This window comes from Scyliorhinus torazame, chromosome 19 (genome assembly GCF_047496885.1).
Source record: "Scyliorhinus torazame isolate Kashiwa2021f chromosome 19, sScyTor2.1, whole genome shotgun sequence".
In the NCBI taxonomy this organism is placed as follows: domain Eukaryota; kingdom Metazoa; phylum Chordata; class Chondrichthyes; order Carcharhiniformes; family Scyliorhinidae; genus Scyliorhinus; species Scyliorhinus torazame.
In genome coordinates this window covers 87,006,677-87,034,320 of record NC_092725.1, presented here as the reverse complement: position 1 = coordinate 87,034,320, position 27,644 = coordinate 87,006,677, and the positions used below count along the sequence as shown (strand labels likewise).

The window sequence follows — 27,644 nt, the reverse complement described above, 5'->3', positions numbered from 1 at the left end:
ATGGCTTTGTTGGTTAACATGAATCCATCTTTCATCCTGAAAATCACCATCTCAGGAGAGGAAATAGTCAAAAAATGGGATGGCTGATGTCCCCAAATATGAACTCCCCACATTCCCCATGGGGAAAGTCATGGGCATGATTCTCTGGCCGCGTTGCGCTCGAGCGAGAGCACAACGTGACCGGAGAATCCCAGAAGAGCCCTCTCGCGAGCTTCCCGGCAGCCTCCACGTCTCACAGGATTCACCCATGTCCCGCGAGGCGTCGGATTCAGAACTCCGCCCAAAAGGCATGTGACTAAACAGCCTAAACCTACTTCAGACTCTCGGCCCATTAGAGGCCCCTGGGTGGTCAGGGTAAATTCAGGGTGCCCCCTGACCCTCCCCCTAGAACTCTGGCACCTTGGCACTGCTACCCTGGCACTGCCAAGGTGCCCCGATGGCACCTCCATGGGTAAGGGGCATAGGGGGGCCATGCCCATGAAAAGAGGGGGGATTTGAAGGGTGGGGTGTGCAGGGCAGGTAAGTAGGGGCCCTCCGGGAGTTTGGGGTGGGGTTGACGGGTGGGGTTCCCAGAAGGGAGGGGGTGCTGTAAGGGGGCTTGCAGGGGACCTGAAGAGGGGGGTGGCAGGGACCCCATAAGTGGGGTGTCCTTACTTTGGGAGAGGAGGGGGGCATAGTGCCATTGCCCATGGGTGGGGGATGCCCACACTCTCACTTAGAGATCAGGGCACCCTTTCAAAATGGCAGCCCGATCCCGGAGTTCAGTTCCCCAATGGTAAAAAGAATTCTAAGTGTGGGCTAAACCGGTGAGAAACTCTCCAAGGTCCAAAATATGACTGAAGTGTCATTGAATAGAGGTGTGGAACTCGCAAGCAGAGTCGGTGACTTAAAGAGTCATCCAGACTCGAAACGTTTGCTCCCTTTTCTCTCCACAGAGTCTGTCAGACCTGCTGAGATTGTCCAGTACTTTCTGTTTTTGTACTAAATAACATAAATGTATAATGAAGAATTTTGATTAACAGCCATGTTCAAAGGACATTTTATGATTCTCAAACATTTCACATAATCAACCAGGCAGCAAGCTACGTAGTACTGTATGAGCCCTAATTCTGAATCAAAGCTTCAAATTCAAACTATTCCAGATATTAAAACAGCCCCTTTGTTTCTAGCAAGGAGCTACTACAAATGAGAATGTACTGGGCAATGATTGAGTGAAAGACAAAATGACAAACACTTACTCCAACTTCCACATGATCCGTTCCTTGGTCATTTTGCTTGTGTAGAACCTCAAAATAATATTTCCTCGAGGATAACAACCTACAGATAGGAAATAGAAAACATGACACTACCGCCATAACTCAACAACAAAGACACTGGCAGACAAGTGTTCTCAGTACAAATACTGGTATATTGTATGTTAATTCCTTCGTTATACAGTAATTGATGGCTAACCTCTTTAGAAAATCACCACATGGGGATCTTTTTCCCTCCACTGAAGACTATTCTTTTTTATAAATTTAGCGTACCCAATTCATTTTTTTTTTCCAATTAAGGGGCAATTTAGCGTGGCCAATCCACCTACCCTGCACATCTTTGGTTGTGAGGGTGACGCCCATGCAGACACGGGGAAATTGTGCAAACTCCACACAGACAGACAGTGACCTGGGGCCGGGATTGTACCCAGGTCCTCGGAGCCGTGAGGCAACAGAGCTAACCACTGCACCAACGTGCCGTCTGTCTATTGAAGACTATGACTTAAGTTGGGGAAAACTCCATGATATCCACACAAGCAGCCATTTCCATTCAGAACCTGGACATAATATTCGGAATTTTCCAGTCATTCTCGCCGGAGGGATCCTCTGGTCCCGCTGACGGTGAACCCCTGCCACGGGTTTCCTGGAGGTGGGGAGTGTATAGAACAAGAAGCCCTGTTGACAAGTCAATGGCGGGCTGCCTCCACCGCAGGGGGGCAGGAAATCCTGCCCAATGTGTCAGCTGGTCACAAATTCACAGTTAGTGTACAAAGAGATACTATTAGAACAGTCATGTAGTTAGGTTCTACTTAGTAGAGTTTACTAACTATTTCCATCCTGTTCCTATTCCATCAATTACTTATTGCATACCACTCTTTGTAGGTCCATTGGTTTGTAATTTGATATTTCTTTTCCCAAGTCCCCTTCCAGCTCCACTAAAAGATTGTTAGCCCTACTTCCAGCTCTATCATTTCTTTACGTTGTGTTCAGATTACCTGCGGCCTGCAATAAGACAGTGATACTGGAGCAGAAATAGTTGGGGGACGGGTGGTATGGACATGGCTGCAAATTAGAGGAAGATAAGAATAAACTAAATAGGAGCCAAATAGGTCATCGGCTCCTGGATCCTGCTTTGCTGCCATTCAATAAGATCACAGTTGATCAGATCATGACCTCAACTCCACTGCCCTGCCTGTCCCCCACAACCCTTGATTCCCTTGTGGATCAAAAACCTAACACAGTCACAAATGTGTTCAATGAGGCGGCCTCCACTGCTCTCTGGGGCAGAGAATCCTACAGATTAACGTACTTCTGAGAGAAGAAATCCTCCTTATCTCAGTTATGCCCCTAACTCTAGATGCCTCCAGCATTAACATTGTCAAACCCCCTCAGAATCTTTACAGTGCAGAAGGAAGTCATTTGGACCATCGAGTTTGCATTGGCTCTCTGAAAGAGAATTTAATCTAGTCCCACTTCCCTGCCTTATCCCCGTAATCTTGCACATTTTTTTCCAGATAGAAATCCAATCCCTTTCGAATACCTCGATCGAACCTGCCTCCAGCATCCTCTCAGGAAGTTTGTTCCACACTCCAACCACCTTTGGGGTGAAATTTGTTTCCTCACATCACTTTTACTCTTTTTGCTAATAATTTTGAATCGCTAGTTCTTTGTGCTCTCTTGAGTGAGAACAATTTCTCACTACTTGGCCTGTTCATATCCTTCTGGATATTGAATACCGCTATTAAATCCCCTCTCAGCCTTCTTTGCTCACAGGAAAACAGTCCCAACAAGTGTTTTAGACAAGTTCAACGTGACCATCTTACTCTTGTACTCAATGCCCCATTAATAAAGTCTGAGATACTATGGGCGGGGTATTCCATCGACTGATGCCGAAATCGGGAAAGGCGATTAGGCGGAGAATGGGTTTTGACGCGAAATCATGGCTGGTTCCGGTTTCACGCCAATTTGCAATTTTCCGGTGCCTCAACAGCAGTGTCAATGCATTCCACTCCGCACGTACAGTAAACGTCATTGGCGTATCATTAGCAGGCCTGACCCGGCATTCTCCGAAGCCTCGGCGGTGAGGTTCACTTGTTCTTTTAAAAACCGTGAAACAAGTGCGGTGGCTGCGGAGGGAAAAGAGAGGGGTAGGGCAAGTATCCAATTCTCCCCCCTTTCCCTCCCAGTGCCCTCAATGATCCTCGACCTGCTTAGCCTTCCGTGCTCTACCGTTGCACCTAGCCGTGTCCCCCAGGTTGCGCATCAGAGATGGAGGCATCTGCTATGGGTGGGGCCAGTTCCAGGGGGCCGGTGCCAACCCACCCGGGTGGCCCAGTGGAGGTCGTTGACCTTCTAACGGCACTGGGTGCCGGTCCTCCTGATGACTCTCCCCGAGCCGACGACCACTGCCACTGCCTCCCTGGTGACGCTGGCTGCCCTGTGGCTGACCCTCCGAGCCGCTCGAGGGAACAGGGTATCCCCCATCTGACCCTGACTGTCCAACAATCTGGCCAGGTTCTCGAATCGTGGAGCTGGTCTCCTCGGTGGCACGGCTGTGAGCTGTGTGGGGTTTGCTCTGCAGAATCGGTTACAATACTCTCAGGGTGTTCTCGCCAAACGTTGCACATTTGAAACAAGGCTTCTCTACTTTTGTACTCCAACTCCTTGCAATAAAGACTAACTTTCTGTTCGTCTTCCCTTTACTTGCTGTATCGGAGTGCTAACTTTTTGTGATTCATGTATGTGGGCACGCAGATCCCTCTGTTATGCAGAATTCTGCAGGCTCAATTTGAATAATATTTTGCTTCTCTATACTTCTGACCAAACTAGGTAGAATGACAGAGTGGAATGGGCAGGTGGCTTAGGAAGGATTTAAGATTTTCTGCTAGGAGGAGAAGGATTTTGTTTTGGGGGGCGGGGTAGACTATTTTTAGAATAATAAATCTAAATCATTTCTTGTTTTAGATTTCTTGTTTTCATTAAATGGGCACACGATGGTGTTGCTAATGGTTTTCTGATTTTGTTCCCCGCTTGTGTCTGCATTCCATCTCCTTCCATCATCAGGTCAGACGTGGGGATGTTTGCGGATGACTGCACAATGTTCAACACCATTTGCGGCTCCTCAGATAATGAATCAGTCCATGTCCAAATGCAGCAAAACCTGGACAATATCCAGGCTTTGGATTACAAATAGCAAGTAATATTCGCACCCAGACAAGTGACAGGCAATGATAATCTCCAACAAGAGAGAATCTAACCATCGTGTCATGTCATTCAATAGCATTACCATCGCTGAAACCCCCCCCCTATCAACTTCCAGGAAGTTACCATTGAAAAGCAACTGAACTGGACGAGCTACATAAATATTGTGGTTACAAGGGCAGGTCAGAGACTAGAAATACTGCACTGAGGAATGCACCTCTCGACTCGCCAAGGCCTGTCTACCATCTACAAGGCACATGTCAGGAGTGTGATGGAATACTATCCACTTGCCTGGATGAGAGCAGCTCCAACAGTACTCAAGCAGCTCAACACCATCCATGATAAAGCAGCCCACTTGATTTTCACACAATCCGCAAACATTCAGTCCCTCCACCACTGATGCAGAGTGGCAGCCGTGTGTACCATCTACAAGAGGCACTGCAGAAACTCACCAAGACTCTTTGGACAACACCTTCCAAACCCACAACCCCTACCATCTGAAGGAATAGGGCAGCAGGTGCATAGGAACACTGCCACCAACTGGAGGTGTATTCCATGCTACACACCATCCTGAGTTGGAAATGTATCACCTTTTCTTCACTGCGACTGGGTCAAAATCGTGGAACTCTCTCCCAAACAGCACTGTGGGTGTACCTACACCTCATGGACTGCAATGGTTCAAGAAGGCAGCGCACCACCAGCTTCTCAAGGGCAATTTGGGTATGGCAATAAATGCTGGCCAAGCCAGCGACATCCCCATCTATGATAGAATATTAAAACATTTCTGTACTTCGTCTAGTTTTCGCATTTTCTTTCTTCAGTTCAGAAAAGGTTTGAGTGTGTGCTAGTTGAGAGATGGATTTGGTGAGTGCAGTACGCAAATTATAATTGGCCAGAAGAGGTCTAACCAGGCGAGCAGGCCAGTTTTTGACATTACAATGGTACAGAGTGGTCACATGAAAAGTATAAAAGCTCAGGAAGCCCAAGAAGGTAAATCCAAAAGAGGTTTAATTCGACAACAAAAGTCAAGGCCGCAACGCGGCTTATAGCTCCCAAGGTCCAAAACAGGACCACAGTTCTAGCCGGTCCCAATCCAGGCCAGCCTTTATAGTTCGATTTCCACGAGTCCCAGCTGGGGAGCTCGTATTCCACAAGTTCCAAGGGGAGATTAATTGGGGTGCCCCGTGGGTCTCATGGGGGTTATTATATCCCTCCCCTCCAAATTCAGAAGGTCCTGCAGTAGCAAGTTGTCGAGAAGGTCACCATGTTTTGCCAGTGGTTGTGCTTCTTGCAACTGTGGGGCCGGATCGGGGGGGGGGGCGCGTATCATATCAGGGAGCGTCTTTTTCATGAATATCGAGTGGGTCCTGCCAGAGGTCCGTAGCCGACCATAATGTCCTCTCAAGGTATTAAGGATTTTGTATCCATAGGATGAGTCACCCATATCCAGCTGGCCTGGGCACAGGTCTCTGGTGGGAGGTACTCCTTGGTTCGAGGATGGCAGACAGTGGGTGGGGAGGGATCAATTAATCCGCTATTTGCAAAATTTTTCTCACATAACAAACAAAATAATAACATAAACAACAACATGGTAAAATAGACATTTCCCACCCAACCCCTTCTGGATACCCCTTAACCATATTGCACCTACCCGCCACCCCCCCCCCCCCTTCAGAATGCTGCTTCTGCTGACATTTTAATTTTCCCCGAGAAAGTCAACGAACAGCTGCCACCTCCGAGAGAATCCCAGCATTGACCCCCTCAAGTCAAACGTTACTTTTTCCAGCTTGAGAAACCCAGCCAGGTCTCCACACTCGGGGGCTTCGAGTCCCTCCACTTTAAAAGGATCCGTCTCCGGGCTACTAGGGAGGCAAAGACCAGGACGCCGGCCTCTTTCGCTCCCTGAACTCCCGGATCTTCTGATACTCCAGAGATCGCCACCTCTGGACTCGGCACCACCCGCGTACCTAGCACCTTGGACATTGCCTTGGCAAACCCCTGCCAGAACCCTCCAAGCTTCGGGCAGTCCCAAAACATGTGGACATGGTTTGCTGGGCTTCCCGCACATCTGTCTTCTAGCCCGAAAAACTTGCTCATCCTCACCGCCGTCATGTGTGCCCGGTGGACCACCTTAAACTGTATTAGACTGAGCCTGGCACATGATGAGGAGGAATTAACCCTGCTTCGGGCGTCCGCCCACAGACCCGCCTCTAACTCCCCTCCTAAATCCTCCTCCCACTTGCCCTTCAGTTCCTCCACCGGGGTCTCCTCCGCCTCCAACAACTCCTGATAGATATTCGACACCTTCCCCTCCCCCACCCAGATACCAGAAACTACTCTGTCCTGTATCCCCCGTGGTGGCAGCAGCGGGAAGGCCAACACCTGTTTCCTCAGAAAGTCCAGCACTTGCAAGTATCTGAAACCATTCCCTGGCGGCAGCTTGAACTAGTCCTCCAACGCCTTCAGACTGGGAAAACTCCAGTCTATGAATAGATCCCCCATCCGTCTAATTCCTGCTCTCTGCCAGCTCCGGAACCCGCCATCTATCCTGCCCGGCACCAACCTGTGGTTACTGCAAATTGGGGTCTAGTACCTCCACCATTGCCCGTAGATCCTCAGTGCCGCCACCACCACCGGGCTAGTGGAGTATCGGGCCAGCGAGAACGGCAGAGGTGCCGTTACCAGTGCTCCCAAACTGGTACCTTTGCATGACGCCACCTCCATCCGCTCCCATGCCGGCCCCTCCCCCACCACCCACTTTCTAATCATTGCTCTGTTCACCGCCCAGTAGTAGTTGCAGAAGTTCGGCAGCGCCAACACACCCTCCCCCCCGAGTGCGCTTCAACAACATTTTCTTCACCCGCGGGGTTTTATTCGCCCATACAAAGCCCAAAATAATCTTAATTACCCGATTAAAAATGGCCTTGGGTATGAAGATGGGGAGGCACTGGAAGACAAACAGAAATATGGGGAGGACTGTCATTTTCACGGTCTGTACCCTCCCCGCCAGCGATAGCGGGAGCATATCCCATCTTTTAAAGTCCCCCTCCATTTGCTCTACCTGCCGGGTTAGGTTGAGCTTGTGTAATGCCTCCCATTTCCGAGCCACCTGTATTCCCAGATAGCGAAAGCTCCTCTCTACCATCCTGGGCGGCAGCTCCTTCAGTCTCCTCTCCTGCCCCCTTGCCTGGATCACGAACAATTCACTTTTTCCCATGTTCAATTTATACCCCAAAAACCTGCCAAATTCCCCCAAGATCTGCAGAACCTCCCCCAACCCCTCCACCGGGTCCGAGATGTACAAGAGCAGATCATGCGCGTACAGCGAAACCCGGTGCTCCACACCCCCCCCCCCCCCCCCCCCCAAACTGCCACTTCCTTGACGCTCTCAGTGCCATGGCCAATGGCTCTATAACCAGAGCAAACAGCAACGGGGAGATGGGGCACCCTTGCCTCGTCCCTCGGTGTAGCTTAAAGTACCCCAACCTCAGCCGGTTTGTGCACACACTCGCTACCGGCGCCTGGTAGAGCAATCGCACCCAGTCAATAAAGCCCTCACCAAACCCAAACTTTTCCAGCGTCTCCCATAGATACTCCCACTCCACCCGATCAAAAGCCTTCTCCGCGTCCATCGCCACCACCACCTCCGCCTCCTCTCCTTCTGAGGGCATCATAATTACATTTAAAAGCCTCCGGATGTTAGCATTGAGCTGTCTGCCCTTAACAAATCCAGTTTGGTCCTCCCCTATCACCCCTGGGACACAGTCTACTATTCTGGTGGCCAAAAGCTTAGCCAGCAGCTTGGCATCTACGTTCAAAAGCGATATCGGCCTATATGACCCACATTGCTCCGGGTCCTTTTCTTGTTTAAGAATGAGAGAAATCGAGGCGTGCCACATCATTGGGGGGGAGGATCCCCCTCTCTCTGACCTCATTAAAGGTCCTCATCAGCAGCGGGCACAGCACCTCTGAGAACTTCTTGTAAAACTCTACCGGGTAACCGTCCGGCACCGGAACCGTGCCCAACTGCATACCCTCCAGTCCTTTAACAATTTCCTCTGCCTCAATTGGGGCCCCCAGCCCCTCCACCAGGTCCGCCTCCACCCTCAGGAACCTCAACTGATCTAGGAACCGCCTCATCCCTTCTGCTCCAGCCAGGGTTCCGACTCATATAATTTGCTGTAAAATTCTTTAAAAACGTCATTCACCCTCCCCCTAGGTCCAAGACCATGTTGCCCTCCCTATTCCTTACTCTCCCAATCTCCCTGGCCGATTACGCCGTCGAATGGAGCCATCAGGCATGCGAACCAGGAACGAGCGGGAAGCCACGCGGCGGAGAACCTCGGCAGTTGCCGACCAGCCATCCTCTGGTAGGTGGATGCGGACGTTGACTCCAGGCGCCAGGGCAGGAAGATCAGTTGCCCGAGTGTCATGAGCCACCTTCTGCTGAGCACGCTGCTGTCGCATCCTTTGCAGTACTGGATCATGGTCGTGTTTAGGAACATGAATGGACGGCACAGTGGTCCTGAGGGCGCGACCCATCAACAGCTGGGCTCGTGAGAGGCCTGTGGACAGTAGGGCCGAGCGATAGGCCAGCAGGGCTAAACAGAAATCAGATCCGGCATCAGCAGCCTTGCAGAGGAGCCGCTTCACGATATGGACGCCCTTTTCCGCCTTGCCATTTGACTGGGGATGCAGGGGGCTGGATGTCACGTGTGTGAAGCCATATGAACATAGAACATAACAGCGCAGTACAGGCCCTTCGGCCCTCGATGTTGCGCCGACCTGTGAAACCACTAAAGCCCATCTACACTATTCCCTTATCGTCCATATGTCTATCCAATGACCATTTGAATACCCTTAGTGTTGGCGAGTCCACTACTGTTGCAGGCAAGGCATTCCACACCCTTACTACTCTCTGAATAAAGAACCATCTGTCCTATATCTATCGCCCCTCAATTTAAAGCTATGTCCCCTCATGCTAGACATCACCATCCGAGGAAAAAGGCTCTCACTGTCCACCCTATCCAATCCTCTGATCATCTTGTATGCCTCAATTAAGTCGCCTCTTAACCTTCTTCTCTCTAACGAAAACAGCCTCAAGTCCCTCAGCCTTTCCTCAAAAGACCTTCCCTCCATACCAGGCAACATTCTGGTAAATCTCCTCTACACCCTTTCCAATGCTTCCACATCCTTCCTATAATGCGGCGACCAGAATTGCATGCAATACTCCAAATGCAGCCGCACCAGAGTTTTGTACAGCTGCAGAAGCGGCAAAAGACCATTCTTGGCTCGCAAAACAGGGCCCATTGTCCGACATGACGGTAAGCGGAATGCCATGGCGAGCGAAGGTTTCTTTACATGCTCTGATTACAGCTGATGATGTCAAGTCGGGCAGGCGTATGACCTCCGGATAATTGGAAAAATAGTCAATTATGATGATGTAATCCCTGCCGAGCGCATGAAAGAGGTCCACGCCCACCTTCGCCCAGGGGGACGTTACAAACTCATGGGGCTGAAGGGTCTCAGGGGGTTGCGCCGGCTGAAACCTTTGGCAGGTGGGGCAGTTGAGCACCATGTTGGTGATGTCGTCGCTGATGCCCGGCCAGTACACAGCTTCTCGGGTCCTCCGCCTGCACTTTTCAACCCCGAGATGGCCTTCGTGCAATTGTTCGAGGACACGCCTGTGCATGCTGTGTGGGATCACAATCCGGTCCAACTTTAGGAGGACACCATCAATGACGGCCAAGTCGTCCCGGACATTGTAGAATTGTGGGCACTGCCCCTTGAGCCACCCTTCCGTCATGTGGCGCATCACACGTTGTAGAAGGGGGTCAGCTGCAGTCTCACGGCGTATGTGGGCCAGACTTGCATCAGTAGCTGGTAGATTGGCCGATGTGAAGGCTACATGTGCGTCGACCTGACAGACGAACCCCACCGATTCGGGCGGTGTGCTTACTGCTCTGGACAGGGCATCCGCAATGATAAGGTCCTTTCCCGGGGTGTAGACCAGTTGGAAGTCGTACCTCCGGAGCTTGAGCAGAATGCGCTGTAGGCGAGGGGGTCATCTCATTGAGGTCCTTTTGTATGATAGCGACCAGGGGGCGATGGTCGGTCTCCACGGTAAACTGAGGAAGACCATACACATAGTCGTGGAATTTATCTATGCCGGTTAACAAACCCAGGCACTCCTTCTCAATCTGCGCATAGCGCTATTCAGTGGGGCCATGGCCCACGAGGCATAGGCGACCGGGGCCCATGATGCAGTGTCGTCCCGTTGCAGGAGTACTGCCCCAATGCCGGACTGACTGGCATCAGTCGAGATCTTTGTATCTCGAATAGTGTCGAAGAACGCCAATACCGGGGCGGTGGTGAGCTTGATCTTGAGCTCCTCCCATTCCTTCTGGTGTGCGGGAAGCCACTGGAACGCCGTAGTCTTCTTCACTAGGTGGCGAAGAGCCGTTGTGTGGGAGGCAAGGTTGGGAATAAACTTCTCCAGGAAGTTGACCATCCCGAGAAAGCATAGCACTGCCTTCTTGTCTGCCGGCTGCGGCATGGCTGCAATAGCTGTCACTTTGTTTGCATCCGGACGCACTCCTGATCGGGATATGTGGTCCCCCAGAAACTTTAGCTCAGTTTGGCCAAAAGAACACTTGTCTCGGTTGAGGCGCAGGCCGTGTTCTCGTATCCGAGCAAAGACGCGCTGGAGACGCCTGATGTGCTCCCGTGGTGTGGTGGACCAGATGATGACGTCGACAACATAGACGCGCACCCCTTCGATGCCCTCCATCATTTGTTCCATGATTCGATGAAACACCTCGGATGCCGAGATGATGCCAAACGGCATCGTATTGTAGCAGTACCTGCCAAAGGGAGTGTTGAAAGTACACAGCTTCCTGCTGGACTGATCCAGCTGAGTCTGCCAAAAACCCTTTGAGGCATCAAGCTTGGTAAAATTCTTAGCCCGGGCCATTTCGCTCGTGATTTCTTCCCGTTTGGGAATGGGGTAGTGTTCCCTCATGATATTATTGTTCAGGTCGTTTGGGTTGATGCAGATCCGGTGTTCGCCAGAGGGCTTTTTTACGCACACCATGGAGCTGACCCATGGCGTAGGCTCTGTGACCCGGGAAAGCATTCCTTGGTTCTGCAGCTGCTGTGTGAGTCGGTCCTTAAGTGGTGCTGGGACTCTACGAGGTGCGTGAATGACTGGGGTGGCGTCCGGTTTGAGCCGTATTCTGTAAGTGTAGGGCAGTGTGCCCATGCCCTCGAAAACCTCCTGGTTGTGGGCGAGGAGCGAGTGGAGCTGTGCTCTAAAGTCTGTATCCGGGAAATCGGACATGCCTTCTGGAGACAGAGTGTGTGCCCGCTGAAGAGGTGGAGGATCTTGCACGCCTGTGCGCCTAACAGAGAGTCCTTCGAGGATCCAACTATCTCAAAAGACAGTGTGGCTGTGTATGAATTGTGTGTAACCTCGAGCTGGCAGGATCCCATGGCCGGGATAACATTACCGTTGCAATCGACCAACTGACAGCGGGATGGCCGAATCGGTGGTTTGACCTTCAAGGCGTAGAAGGCTGACCATGCAATGAGATTGGCGGAGGCACCAGTGTCTAAACGGAATGTGATTGGTGATCGGTTGACCGTTAGGATGGCACACCATTCATCGCCCGGATGAACGCTGTGTACTGGCATCGGCTGGTGGGTCCTACTTGGGGACATCTGATTTCTGTCTATTACCGCAACGTGGAAGGCTTCCCGGTCGTCGGTATCACCGGTCTGTACGTCGTCAGAGTATGACTTGGTGTATGGGGCTGAATGGCCCGCACGTCCCTGCGAGGCTGGCGGAATTGCGGAGCGTTGGCAGGTTGAGCTGCTTGACAGCAGGCAGCGTAGTGGCCCATCTTGCCACAGCGGAGGCATTGTCGAGTTTTGGCTGGACATTGCCGCTTTAAATGTGCGGATCCACAGTTGCCGCACGTCGTGACGTCATGGTGTTCGTTGTACCATCGCGCATGCGCAGTTCGGTCCTGCGTAGAGTGCGCCTGCGCGTCACACCCCTCTGCGCCGACGTCCCCTCTTTTGGCGCGTACAAGCGCGGGAGGCCTCGGAAAGCGAGCGAAATGGCTGCCCTCGTCTGGGCCGCGGGCCGGTATGAATTCGATCGACTGGACCCGCTCGGCCTCGTAGGACCCCTGCCGTGTCAATTCGGCCGCCTGAAATTGGGAGTACCGGCTGGTCGCGTTTTCGTAGAGGACGCAGGTTTCAATGGCGGTGGCTAGGGTAAGGCTCTTTATTTTGAGGAGCTGCTGGCGTAGGGTGTTCGAGGTGACCCCAAAAACTATCTGGTCCCGAATCATGGAATCGGAGGTGGCCTCAGAGCCGCAGGACTGTGTGAGGATACGGAGGTGTGTCAAAAAGCATTGAAAAGGCTCATCCTTACCCTGCAGGCGCTGCTGGAAGAGGTATCTCTCGAAGCTCTCATTCACTTCGACGCTGAAGTGTTGCTTAAATTTTAGAAGGACCGTCTTGTACTTCGTCTTGTCCTCGCCTTCCGCGAATGCCAGGGAGTTGTAGATGTGGATGGCGTGTATCCCTGCCGTGGAGAGGAGGAGGGCGATCTACCTGGTGTCCGATGCATTCTCCCTGTCTGTGACTTCTAGGAAGAGCTGGAAGCACTGATGAACAAAGAAATGTACAGCACAGGAACAGGCCCTTCGGCCCTCCAAGCACGTGCCGACCATGCTGCCCGACTAAACTACAATCTTCTACACTTCCTGGGTCCGTATCCCTCTATTCCCATCCTATTCATGCATTTGTCAAGATGCCCCTTAAATGTCACTATCATCCCTGCTTCCACCACCTCCTCCGGTAGCGAGTTCCAGGCACCCACTACCCTCTGCGTAAAAAACTTGCCTTGTACATCTACTCTAAACCTTGCCCCTCTCACCTTAAACCTATGCCCCCTAGTAATTGATCCCTCTACCCCGGGGAAAAGCCTCTGACTATCCACTCTGTCTATGCCCCTCATAATTTTGTAGACCTCTATCAGGTCGCCCCTCAACCTCCGTTGTTCCAGTGAGAACAAACCGAGTTTATTCAACCGCTCCTCATAGCTAATGCCCTCCATACCAGGCAACGTTCTGGTAAATCTCTTCTGCACCCTCTCTAAAGCCTCCACATCCTTCTGGTAGTGTGGCGACCAGAATTGAACACTATACTCCAAGTGTGGCCTAACTAAGGTTCTATACAGCTGCAACATGACTTGCCAATTCTTATACTCAATGCCCCGGCCAATGAAGGCAAGCATGCCGTATGCCTTCTTGATTACCTTCTCCGCCTGTGTTGCCCCTTTCAGTGACCTGTGGACCTGTACTCCTAGATCTCTTTGACTTTCAATACTCTTGAAGGTTCTACCATTCACTGTATATTCCCTACCTGCATTAGACCTTCCAAAATGCATTACCTCACATTTGTCCGGATTAAACTCCATCTGCCATCTCTCCGCCCAAGTCTCCAAACAATCTAAATCCTGCTGTACCCTCTGACAGTCCTCATCGCTATCCGCAATTCCACCAACCTTTGTGTCGTCTGCAAACTTACTAATCAGACCAGTTACATTTTCCTCCAAATCATTTATATATACTACAAACAGCAAAGGTCCCAGCACTGATCCCTGTGGAACACCACTGGTCACAGCCCTCCAATTAGAAAAGCATCTTTCCATTGCTACTCTCTGCCTTCTATGATCTAGCCAGTTCTGTATCCACCTTGCCAGCTCACCCCTGATCCCGTGTGACTTCACCTTTTGTACTAGTCTACCATGAGGGACCTTGTCAAAGGCCTTACTGAAGTCCATATAGACAACATCCACTGCCCTACCTGCATCAATCATCTTAGTGACCTCCTCGAAAAACTCTATCAAGTTAGAGAGACACGACCTTTAAACAGCTTCCAGTTGACGCCGAGATTTCCAGCGATTTGGAGCGGCTGCGGCGGGCTGATGGTGTCCATGGCGCAGGATGGCGGATCTCTGAAGATGTGCAGGTAGGTCTCACAGTTGCTGGGGAGTTTCCACCCTGGTATCATGTCGTGTTGGATGTTCCGATATACAAACGAACCAACACGGTTGCAGATGGTACAACTCTGTTTTATTGTTCTGAATAATAACAACTGTTAACTTCTGGCTGTGGTTCGTACTTCACCAGCTAACCTGTGGACCCAGTCCTAGCACTATCCTAGAGAGGCACTCAGCACATGGTGTATGTCTGAGTGGCATGCTGTGAGCTCTGTGCTCTGAGCTATCTCCTGCTGGAATGAGCGGGAACTGTGGTGTTCCCTGTTTTATAGTGCGTGTGCTCTCACTGGTGATTGGCTGTGATGTTGCATGTGTGTTGATTGGTCCGTTGACCTGTCCCTCAGTGTGCGTGTGTGATTGCACCATGATATGTAAATACGGATATCATGACAAACTCCTTTGCCATGGCAGGCCTCCTTCCAGTCCTGATTTTGACTGGTCCAGATCGGGATCAATGACCGTGTTAAAGTCTCCGCCCACGATCAGGCCGTGAGACACCAAGTCCGGGATCCTGCCTAACACCCGTCTCATAAATCCCACATCGTCCCAGTTCGCCGCATATACGTTCACAAGCACCACCCGTACACCCTCCAACTTCCCACTCACCATTATATATCTACCCCCCCTTATCAGCCACAATTCTTCCAGCCTCAAACGCCACCCGCTTACTAATCAATATTGCTACCCCCCTGGTCTTTGAGTCCAGCCCAGAGTGGAACATCTGACCAACCCACCCCTTTCTCAATCTCGTCTGGTCAATAATCTTTAGATGTGTCTCCTGAAGCATTGCTACGTCTGTCTTCGGCCCCTTTAAATGTGCGAAAACGCGAGCCCTTTTGACCGGCCCATTCAAACCGCTCACATTCCACGTAATCCCCCCCCCCTCCCGACTAGCCATAACCTTTTATGGCCAGCCCTGAGCCCGCGCCCACCGCTTCCCAGAGCTCCCCCACAAGCAGCAGCCGCCCCTGACCTCCCATTTGTTCCCCGATGATAGTTCCTCCAGTCAGCAAAGCAGCCTCCCCCTCCCCCACAACAGCACCCGAAACCTGATCCCCCAGGTCAAGCACCGACTTAACACATGCTCACCCTCCACCTCGCTTCCGAGAATCAGCTGAACCATTCTGATCCCGACAACCCCCGCCCCGGTGCAAAACAGTCTGACTCCCTATTGTTCGAGTCTCTCTCCCGACATGAATAAACCATTTAACAACATCGCATTCCCCAGTAAGTAAACTAGCCACAAGTAAAAAGAAATTAGCATAAACCAATGAAGAAATAATGAAGAAACAATCGCTTGAAACAGGACCCAACCTCCCACAGAATAGTGCCAACTTCAGGGCCCCCTCCCCCCCTCCGCATCAAATCCCTGCAAAACAAAGCACCCACAAATCTCCACCCCAGCCCAACACTTAACCCAAAACTACATACAATCTTGTTTGAACCGATATCAAAATTACAAAGATTACAAACCACCGTCACATAACTCCTTTGAGACTTAAGTGTCCTTTAAGACGCTTCTAACTTCTTTTCTTTGATAAACGTCCATACATCGTCCGGTGTATCAAAGTAAAGATGCCGGTCTTCGTGCGTAACCCACAACCGCGCTGGATACAGCATCCCGAATTTCACCCCCTTGTTGAAGAGGATCGCTTTCACCCGATTGAACTCAGCACGTCTCTTGGCCAGCACCGCTCCCAGGTCCTGATAGATGCGCACCTCGCTGTTCTCCCATCTGCTGCTCCGCTCTTTCTTGGCCCACCGCAAAACAAGTTCTTTGTCCGAAAAATGGTGGAAACGCACCACCATGGCCGTCGGCGGGTCATTCGCTTCCTTGTGAGGGCTCCAAGCCTTCATCCACTTCCAGGGGCCGAGAAATTGCCCCGGGCCACATCAGCGTCTCCAACATGCCCACCACATATGCTCCCGCGTTCGACCCCTCAATTCCTTCAGGGAGGCCAACAATCCTTACGGTTTGCCTCCTGGACCTGTTCTCCAGGTCCTCCAACTTCTCCTGCGTTCTCTTGTGGCGCTCATCCAACACCTCCACCTTTGGCCACGTTGGATTTGGTTTTGGGTAATGAACCAGGCCAGGTGTTGGATTTGGAGGTAGGAGAGCACTTTGGGGACAGTGACCACAATTCGGTGACGTTTACGTTAATGATGGAAAGGGATAAGTATACACCGCAGGGCAAGAGTTATAGCTGGGGGAAGGGCAATTATGATGCCATTAGACGTGACTTGGGGGGGGATAAGGTGGAGAAGTAGGCTGCAAGTGTTGGGCACACTGGATAAGTGGGGCTTGTTCAAGGATCACCTACTGCGTGTTCTTGATAAGTATGTACCGGTCAGACAGGGAGGAAGGCGTCGAGCGAGGGAACCGTGGTTTACCAAGGAAGTGGAATCTCTTGTTAAGAGGAAGAAGGAGGCCTATGTGAAGATGAAGTGTGAAGTTTCGGTTGGGGCGATGGATAGTTACAAGGTAGCGAGGAAGGATCTAAAGAGAGAGCTAAGACGAGCAAGGAGGGGGCATGAGAAGTATTTGGCAGGAAGGATCAAGGAAAACCCAAAAGCTTTCTATAGGTATGTCAGGAATAAGCGAATGACTAGGGAAAGAGTAGGACCAGTCAAGGACAGGGATGGGAAGTTGTGTGTGGAGTCTGAAGAGATAGGCGAGATACTAAATGAATATTTTTCGTCAGTATTCACTCAGGAAAAAGATAATGTTGTGGAGGAGAATGCTGAGCCCCAGGCTAATAGAATAGATGGCATTGAGGTACGTAGGGAAGAGGTGTTGGCAATTCTGGACAGGCTGAAAATAGATAAGTCCCCGGGACCTGATGGGATTTATCCTAGGATTCTATGGGAGGCCAGGGAAGAGATTGCTGGACCTTTGGCTTTGATTTTTATGTCATCATTGGCTACAGGAATAGTGCCAGAGGACTGGAGGACAGCAAATGTGGTCCCTTTGTTCAAAAAGGGGAGCAGAGACAACCCCGGCAACTATAGACCGGTGAGCCTCACGTCTGTAGTGGGTAAAGTCTTGGAGGGGATTATAAGAGACAAGATTTATAATCATCTAGATAGGAATAATATGATCAGGGATAGTCAGCATGGCTTTGTGAAGGGTAGGTCATGCCTCACAAACCTTATTGAGTTCTTTGAGAAGGTGACTGAACAGGTAGACGAGGGTAGAGCAGTTGATGTGGTGTATATGGATTTCAGCAAAGCGTTTGATAAGGTTCCCCACGGTAGGCTATTGCAAAAAATACGGAGGCTGGGGATTGAGGGTGATTTAGAGATGTGGATCAGAAATTGGCTAGCTGAAAGAAGACAGAGGGTGGTGGTTGATGGGAAATGTTCAGAATGGAGTACAGTCACAAGTGGAGTACCACAAGGATCTGTTCTGGGGCCGTTGCTGTTTGTCATTTTTATCAATGACCTAGAGGAAGGCGCAGAAGGGTGGGTGAGTAAATTTGCAGACGATACTAAAGTCGGTGGTGTCGTCGATAGTGTGGAAGGATGTAGCAGGTTACAGAAGGATATAGATAAGCTGCAGAGCTGGGCTGAGAGGTGGCAAATGGAGTTTAATGTAGAGAAGTGTGAGGTGATTCACTTTGGAAGGAATAACAGGAATGCGGAGTATTTGGCTAATGGTAAAGTTCTTGAAAGTGTGGATGAGCAGAGGGATCTAGGTGTCCATGTACATAGATCCCTGAAAGTTGCCACCCAGGTTGATAGGGTTGTGAAGAAGGCCTATGGAGTGTTGGCCTTTATTGGTAGAGGGATTGAGTTCCGGAGTCGGGAGGTCATGTTGCAGCTGTACAGAACTCTGGTACGGCCGCATTTGGAGTATTGCGTACAGTTCTGGTCACCGCATTATAGGAAGGACGTGGAGGCTTTGGAGCGGGTGCAGAGGAGATTTACCAGGATGTTGCCTGGTATGGAGGGAAAATCTTATGAGGAAAGGCTGATGGACTTGAGGTTGTTTTCGTTGGAGAGAAGAAGGTTAAGAGGAGACTTAATAGAGGCATACAAAATGATCAGGGGGTTGGATAGGGTGGACAGTGAGAGCCTTTTCCCGCGGATGGATATGGCTGGCACGAGGGGACATAACTTTAAACTGAGGGGTAATAGACATAGGACAGAGGTCAGAGGTAGGTTCTTTACGCAAAGAGTAGTGAGGCCGTGGAATGCCCTACCTGCTACAGTAGTGAACTCGCCAACATTGAGGGCATTTAAAAGTTTATTGGATAAACATATGGATGATAATGGCATAGTGTAGGTTAGATGGCTTTTGTCTCGGTGCAACATCGTGGGCCGAAGGGCCTGTACTGCGCTGTATTGTTCTATGTTCTATGTTCTATGGTTAGATAGTCCTCCTGGTTAGATAACTTCTGCTCAATTTTTTGTATCGCTTTCCCTTGGGCCACCTGATTCAATACCACTTGAGCGATCGCAGCCTTGATCGGGTCCAATGTTTCTTTTTTCAGCTCAGCGAAACAGTCCTTAATGAACTTCATCTGCTGCTCCTTAGACCACTGAGCCACCGCTCCCTGGCCCTGACCCTCCGCCATGCTGCACCGCGGTCCCAGCTCCGACTGCTTCACTCTATCCGGGCTGAGTCTTTTCACACGGCCACTTCTAGTCCAATTAGCCATACAACGGAGAGGGAATCCTTCTTAATATTGACCACTGCACCAATCTATCCCCTAATGTCCGAGAAAAATCAGGAAAAAAGGTCCGAACGTCCGTTCCAGGTGGGAGCTATCGAATGTGTGACCTACTCCTCCATGGTCACCACCGGAAGTCCTATCTCCAGTCTTGACAGTGTAGGAGACTGGTCCTGTTCTCTTCACCATGGTCCTTGGGATCCACTGGGCACCGTCCCTGAAATTTCCAAAGTGGCCCACGTCCCCAGGTTTAAATTCTCTGTCGCACATTTGATGATTCTGGTATTTCTTCTGAAGGCCCTGCTGTTTTTCCACCTTCCCGCCAAGGTTCGGGAATGTCAAACTTAGGCAAATCCGGAGGCTCGGCCCATCAGTAACTCTGCCAGTGCCAGGGTCCTGTACTTGTAGACTATGGGCCGATCCGTTTCATTGTCCCACAGGTGGACAATGTGTCATGTGAGAGTACCCTTTAAGAAATGGGTGTTTAAGAAATGTACCTTTAAGAAATGGAGCTGATCATGTTACTGGAGTGATGTCACGAGTGCGGGTGGAGCTGAGCTCCACTTCTGTTTTTTAGTTTCAGTTTTGAGAAAGAGCTTGGGTGTGTCTGTGTTCTTTCGGTGAGCGGCACTGCTGGTGATCTCTGCCAACCAAAGACTATCTATGGATCATTTGGTGAACTCAGAATTGTAAAAGGTCTCAGCATTAAATGTAAACCTAATGTGCTCCTGTTTGAAGGTTTGTTAAGTCTTTTGGGTATAAAAGGACAGCATACAGGTTACTTAGGGTTGTATTCTTTGGGGGGTGTATTTGAGTTACTGGTTGCTATGATATTCTCTGTTTGTTTTAAAAAGGTTAACTTGAGTTCATAGAATACACATTGTTTTATTTTAAAAAACACTGGTCCATTTTCTGCTGTACCATACCTGTAGAGTGAGCCGTGTGCTCCCCATACCACAATCTATTAAAAGTTGTGGGTCAGGTGAACTCCATGATACACTTTGGGATTCTCTAAACCCTGGCCCATAACAATTGCCATATGAAGAGGTGTCACATGTGAGGATGAGCGTTCGCCGGGTTGTAACATGTTAACAAGTTTGAAGATAACAGCTGTCGCTTCACCCTGGCAAAATACTTCCACATGTAGTGCTTTCCAAGCCCATTTCTGGTTCTTTTGTAGGAGCGCGTGCAGAGGCGCCAACAAGGTAGCTAGGTTCAGGATAGACTTCCCGTGATAGTTGACAAGTTCCGGGAATGACCTCTGCTCTGTCGCATTCTCAGGTGTCGGAGCTTCCTTGGTGGCTCGAGCTTTGTCCTCCACCAGGTGCAACCTGTCCTTATCGACGCAATATCCCAAATATGTGACCTCTTTCACCTGGAAGATGCATTTTCCCCTTTTCAGGTGAACACCCATGTTGGAAAACTATCGAAGGGCCTCTTCTAAGTTGCCCAGCTATTCCTTCTCAGTGGCTCCATGTGGTAAGTACATCGTCCAGGTAGACAGCCATCCTGGGGAGCCCTGGGAGAATCTTTTCCGTCACTCGTTGGAAAATTGCACACGCCGATGACACCCCGAATGGAAGTACTCATACTGCCCCCTGTGGGTGTTGACGACAACATATTTTCTAGACCCTGCATCTAACTCCAGCTGGAAGTATGCGTGGCTCATGTCCAGTGAAGGAGTGGCCCCCTGCTAAATTTGCGTACAGGTCCTCCAAGCGTGGCATGGGTTATCTATCCAGGTGGGAAGCCTTGTTGACGGCCATCTTATAGTCGCCACACGGGGGAATGGACTTGTCTGGCTTCAGCACAGGAACCACTGGTGCTGCCCACTCTGCAAACTGGACAGGGTGTTTGATGCCTAGGTTCTCCAGGCGGCTCAGCTTATCATCCACCTTTGATCACAGGGCATATTGGGAGGAGACGGGTCCTAAAATATTTAGCTTCTGTGTCGATCTAAATTTTAGCCGTAGCCCCCTTGATCTTTCCCAGGCCGTCCTGGATAACATCTGAGCACTTTCCGAGTACTTGTACAAACCGCCAGTACCCATCTGGAAGATTTGCTGCCAGTCACAGCCAAGGAGCCTGGGCCCAGGTCCCTGTGGTGGCCAGACTGACTGTTGTCCGTGGGTAGCCAGGGACACAGTGGCCCCAATGTTGCTCAGTGGTTCTCCGGGGTATGTTGTCAGCCGTGCTATGATATCCTACAAGCCCAGGTGCTGGATTCCCAGACAGAGCTTATGGAATGTCTGTTCTCCAATAATTGAAACAGCAGCTCCTGTATCAATTTCTATATCTAAGGAGTGGCCATTGATTTGGAGCGTTATTCTTATCGGAGCTACTTTGGGATCACTGATGCAGTTGAACTACATGAAGTTGTCACCTGGCCACGGCGGAATGCTTGTTGGCAATTCTGGATTCCTCGACCACAGTGCAGCACTGATGTGGGTGCTCTGCACTGACCTCTGTGGTGATGTCTCATCGGGCTGTGGTGGTCTTTGATCAATGAGTCTGGCCACAATGATGTTTTGGAGGGGACTGAGTCATGTAAGTCCTATCCTTGGGCAGCGTCTCTCGTCAGAACGGGGGCTGGCAAACGCTGGTCCATGGAACCCCGGAGTTCCTGAACTCCCTTTTCCACGTTCACGAGGGAGAGCAACAACTCTGTGGCCCGTTACAAAGCCAAGACTAGTTCCGCTAACAGCTTCCTTTGGTTGCCATATTTTTTATGCCACACACCAACCGATCTCTCAACATCTCAGGGAGGGATGGGCCAGGCTAACCTGCGAAGGAATGTCAAAAACTCAGTAAACGATTCCCCAGGGGCTCACCCGGCCGTATTAAAACGGTATCTCTGGATAATTACTGACAGTTTGGGGTCATAATGATTTGCAACAAATTCCAAGAGTTCATTTAAGGTTTTTGAGTCCGGAGCCGCCAGGTAGGTGAGGCTCTTAATTACGCTGAAAGTCTGAGCCCCACAGGCAGTCCGGAGTATTACCTTTTGCCGGTCATCTCCAGCAATACCATTTGCCTGGAGGAAAGACCGCATCCGTTCGGTATACTGGGCCAAGTCTTCCACACCTGCATCCAAAAAGTGGCATTTTTAAAGTCTCACCGACCTCATTCTTACAGCTCCAACGTCCCAAACGGGACTACCTCTTTATGGCAGGTCCCAGTCCGGGTGGGCTTTTATAGATCGATTTCCACAAGCTCAAGCTGATGGACCTCTGCTCACTTGCAGGGCAGCTCATATTCAATGAGAGCCATGGGGAGATCAACTGGAGTGTCCCTGTGGGTCTCGTGAGGGTAATGATAAAAAGTAAGGTATTTGACTCCCATTCTGTGATGTGTGATGGCATAGTTACACACCCTCCCTACAGCACAAAGAGCATGTTAAAAACATGACACCAGGTGGTCAGGTGGAACAGACAAGGAGAGTGTGCCATGCAAACAATTTTTTTTGAAAATATGAAATTCATACACGTAGGATTCAACATTATTCTGTACATCAGCATTAAATATCGGTGATAACTTTATATAAATGCACCATTTCGGTAGCTCATTAATCAGATTTTGCCAATTTTAATCACTAAAGCTGTGCTGTCTGATAGAATTAGAAGTAATGGACAGGCACTGTCACGATATTAAATATTAGCATATCATTACATTTGCCATTGATTCCTGGTTTAAAATCTTGTAGACAGTGAAATTAGAACAAAATCTTAAGTGCATTAAAAGTCTTTCGTAAAGCAATCTATTTGGATGAACTTAATGTTTTTCATGGGAGAAACCAATTCTGGTCTCTCTCTGTAACAACTAATCAGGAGAGACTGCTATGTTTTACCAGCTATAAATAGCACTTAAAGCAGTTTTAATCACTTAGTCACTACCTAAACAGGTTACACAATACAGTTTCAAAACTGAAAAGGAGTTCTGCTTAATAGTTTTAATCATAAAAAGCAAATAAAAGGTGCTGCAAATCGAAAATAAAAACAGAAAAAATGCTGAAAACACAACAGGCCAGTCAGTCTCTAGAATGAGAACAGGCCTGTGTCAATGATTCAGTTCTAGACCCTCTGTTAAGATTATCCTCAAGAGACAGGACCCCATTAAATTAGTAACCCACTTCTGTACAGCATTGCTGTAAAGCACTGTCATTTTACATTGCCCATTTACAGTTATTTTCTGCCCTTCTTTCCACAAGTTATGCAGTGTACAGTCATGCAGAATTTTCCATTCTGTAGGCTAAGTGCGGTGGTAGGCGGGAAGGTCGGTGTGATTTCTGCTGTGTGACGGGTTGGATGAACCTGCACGATCTTCCGCTTTTCAGTTAATTAATTATTCATCAGGGAGGAACTTGCCGAATTTCAGGCAATAATTTGTCCGCCCCATCGATGCCCCGCATGGGGGGTCAAAGGTTCCATATTTAAATGGCAGCCGGACAGACATTCACTCACTGCAGCCCAGGTGTTCTGCAGCACACAAAATCCATGCTATCTAAAAGATCAAAACGCTCAGCACCATGGTTCAGTGAAGACTCCCTGGGGATTCTCCTCCAAACTATCCAGGAAAGGTGGAAGGTCCTCGTTCCTCGGGATGAGAGGAAGAGGCTCTCCCACCTGACTATGCTAACCTGGGAGGAGGACATCAGGGAGGTCAGTGCTGAAGGGAAACAAAAAAGGGCCACCTTGCAGTGCCAAAATTCAACAATGTGGGTTTGTATGTTTTCAAGATCCCAAAGGTGCAAGCAACAGAAATGAAAGTCTTCCTTCTGTGAACTTCGTGTCACTCTCACTCAACTAACTGTCATAGTTGGGACTCCGATGATTTCTCAAGCCACAATTTTTTAGAATTCTCAGGAAAATCAATTTAAATAGGCATAATATATATTTGTATTTAAAGAGCAGAAACAACAAATGTTATTCAATCTTATTAAACAAAAATTCAAACTATCTTTTACATCTCATCATTTTATCTGTAGCATTTTACAATTTATAAAAGGATGAATCTGTTTTAACAAAAGCCAATCAACTTACCACTTTCGTGTTAGTAAAGAGCAAAACAATATCGTAACATGCAACCTAAAAAGATACAATCACTGCAAAAGAAATTAGCTGTCTTGTTTCTGGAAAAATTAATACTTTTATCCAAAAACCAATGGAGAGAAAATATTTAGCCAGTTGAATGACGGTACACCTACTGTGTGGGCTTGGAGACTTGACTTTGAAATTTTCCAAATTCTCCTGGGGCTGTCCACTCCTTCCCAGTCTACGTTGAAAAACAAACAATGTTAACTTAGTTTCTGTTTGCAATCACATTGTTTCAATGTAAATGGGAGACTATTATATGCAATTCTTGTTCCAGAGCCCAAAGGAAGTGCGCGTTGTTTAGAATTTCCTGATTTGCAAAGGGGCTGTAAAAGCAGCACGAGGAACAACGCGAGCTCTGATGGCGAAGAGGCTATAAAAGCAGCACGAGAAAAAACATGAGTTCTGATCGCGGAGGTGCTATAAAAGCAGCATGAGGAACGACGTGAGTTCTGATAGCGGACGGGCTATAAAAGCAGCACGAGGAACAACGTGAGTTCTGATCGCGGAGGTGCTATAAAAGCAGCACGAGGAACGACGTGAGTTCTGATAGCGGAGGGGCTATAAAACCAGCATGAGGAATGACGGGAGTTCTGATAGCGGAGGGGCTATAAAAGCAGCATGAGGAACGACGTGAGTTCTGATTGCGGAGGAGCTATAAAAGCAGCACGAGGAACAATGTGAGTTCTGATAGCGGACGGGCTACAATAACAGCACGAGGAACGACGTGGGTTCTGATAGCGGAGGGGCTATAAAAGCAGCACGGAGAATGACGTGAGTTCTGACAGCGGAGGATAGCAGCACGGTAGCATTGTGGATAGCACAGCTCCAGGGTCCCAGATTCGATACCGGCTTGGGTCACTGTCTGTGCGGAGTCTGCACATATTCCCCGTGTGTGCGTGGGTTTCCTCCGGGTGCTCCGATTTCCTCCCACAGTCCAAAGATGTGCAGGTTAGGTGGATTGGCCATGCCAAATTGCCCGTAGTGTCCAGAATTGCCCTTAGTGTTGAGTGGGGTTACTGGGTTATGGGGATGGGGTGGAGGTGTTGCCCTTGGGTAAGGTGCTCTTTCCAAGAGCCGGTGCAGAATCGATGGGCCGAACGGCCTCCTTCTGCACTGTAAATTCTATGATAATCTATGATAAAAGCAGCACGAGGAACAATGTGAGTTCTGATAGCGGAGGGGCTATAAAAGCAGCACGAGGAATGACGTGAGTTCTGATAGTGGAGGGGCTATAAAAGCAGCACGAGGAACGACGTCAGTTCTGATAGCGGAGGGGCTATAAAAGCAGCACGAGGAATGACGTGAGTTCCGGTAGCGGAGGGGCTATAAAAGCAGCACGAGGAATGACGTGAGTTCCGGTAGCGGAGGGGCTATGAAAGCAGCACGAGGAACAACGCGATTTCTGATAGCGGAGGGGCTATTAAAGCAGCACGAGGAACGACGCGAGTTCTGATACCGGAGGGGCTATAAAAGCAGCACAAGGAACGACGTGAGTTCTGATCGCGGAGGGGCTATAAAAGCAGCACGTGGAATGACGCGAGTTCTGATAGAGGAGGGGCTATAAAAGCAGCACGAGGAATGACGTGAGTTCTGATAGCGGAGGGGCTATAAAAGCAGCACGAGGAATGACGCGAGTTCTGATAGCAGAGGGGCTATAAAAGCAGCACGAGGAACAACGGGAGTTCTGATAGTGGAGAGTCTATAAAAGCAGCACGAGGAACGACGCGAGTTCTGATAGCGGAGGGGCTATAAAAGCAGCACGAGGAACGACGTGAGTTCTGATAGTGGAGGGACTTTCAAAGCAGCACGAGGAACGACGTGAGTTCTGATAGTGGAGGGACTATAAAAGCAGCACGAGGAACGACGTCAGTTCTGATAGCGGAGGTGTTAATGCAACCGCCACAAAGAGAGTCAGAGCTGTGATAGGAAACCGAAATCGATGTGTGACAACACAGGAAACTTGTAAGTTGATTGGCTGGTGAGTATGGCTGCTTATGGACTTAATCTCAACACCTGGAAGGTTAAAAATGATAAAACCATTAAGTATCAATAATAAGGAACAAGTGAGTAGCCGGTGAGTATTATCTACCTCTCTCATTAGTAAGGGTTATTAAAACCAGTAGCATGTATTAAGTATTGGTAGGATATATCAATATTGGTAATATGTGTTAGTACCAGTATGGTTTTTTTTAATAGTAGCAAGGTTAAGTAATAAATAAAGGAATGGCATGTTTGCTACAACCTCGAGATGACACATTGTGCAATTTGGGAACTCCAGGTTGCTTCCTGTGTCCTGGACAACAATTTGTGCACAAAGTGTTGCCAGTTGCAGCAGCTTGAGCTACAGGTCACAACTTAAGTAACGGCTGGCGTCACTGCGATGCATCTGCGAGGATGAGAGCTGTGTTTATAGATTTGGTCACCCACAACGTCAGAGTATGCAGGGAGAGAGGAATGGGTGGCCACTGGGCAGGAAAAAAGGAACAGGCAGGTCATACAGGAGTCCTTCGAGGGCCGCCCACTCTCTAACCAGTATTCAGTCCTGAATACTGCTGAAAGCGATGGTTCACCTGGGGAGTGCAGGCAGAACCAAGTTCATGGCATCGCATCAGCTGCACAGGGGAATACGAGTCTGAGAAAGCTGTAGTGATAGGTGATTCGATAGTTCAGGGAACAGATAGATTGTCTCATAAGATATAGTTTGACTATGATAAAGGGCAATGAAAGATCCAGAGTAAGAATAATTAATTGGGGGAAAGCCAACTTCAAAGGGGTAAGGACAGATCGAGGCTGATTAAATTGGAGCCAAAGGTTGGCGATGGGAAAAAGTAGCTGAAGAAATGAAAGGGAATTCAAAGATGGCATGGTTCGGGCATAGTCAAGATATATTCCCTCAAAAGGGAAAGGTAGGGCAAATAAATCCAGAGATCCCTGGATAGCAAAGGAGATAAAGAAGAAAAAGCATGTTTATGACAGGTTCATAGAATTCATAGAATTTACAGTGCAGAAGAGCCATTCAGCCCATCAAATCTGCACCAGCTCTTGGAAAGAGCCCCTACCCAAGCCCACACCTCCACCCTATCCCCATAACCCAGTAACCCCACCCAACACCAAGGGCAATTTTGGACACTGAGGGCAATTTAGCATGGCCAATCCACCTAACCTGCACATCTTTGGACTGTGGGGGGAAACCGGAGCACCCGGAGGAAACCCAGGCACACACGAGGAGAACGTGCAGACTCCGCACAGACAGTGAGCCAAGCCGGGAATCGAACCTGGGACCCTGGAGCTGTGAAGCAGTTGTGCTATCCACAATGCTACCGTGCTGCAACAAGGCAGTTCAGGCAGT

The 27,644-nt window shown here is 49.5% G+C and overlaps 1 protein-coding gene across 4 annotated transcripts in view; it reads right to left on the bottom strand.

Moving 5' to 3' along the window:
- The window catches only part of b4galnt3b (beta-1,4-N-acetyl-galactosaminyl transferase 3b), a 316,987-nt gene that overhangs the window by 54,099 nt on the left and 235,244 nt on the right, over positions 1-27,644 (bottom strand). For all 4 annotated transcript variants that reach the window (XM_072484698.1, XM_072484699.1, XM_072484701.1 and 1 more), the window contains exons 7-8: positions 24,406-24,473; positions 1,239-1,317 (exon numbers count right to left, since the gene is read on the bottom strand). In XM_072484698.1, coding sequence (XP_072340799.1) covers positions 1,239-1,317; positions 24,406-24,473 — 147 coding nt within the window. The remainder of the gene's footprint in view (positions 1-1,238; positions 1,318-24,405; positions 24,474-27,644) is intronic.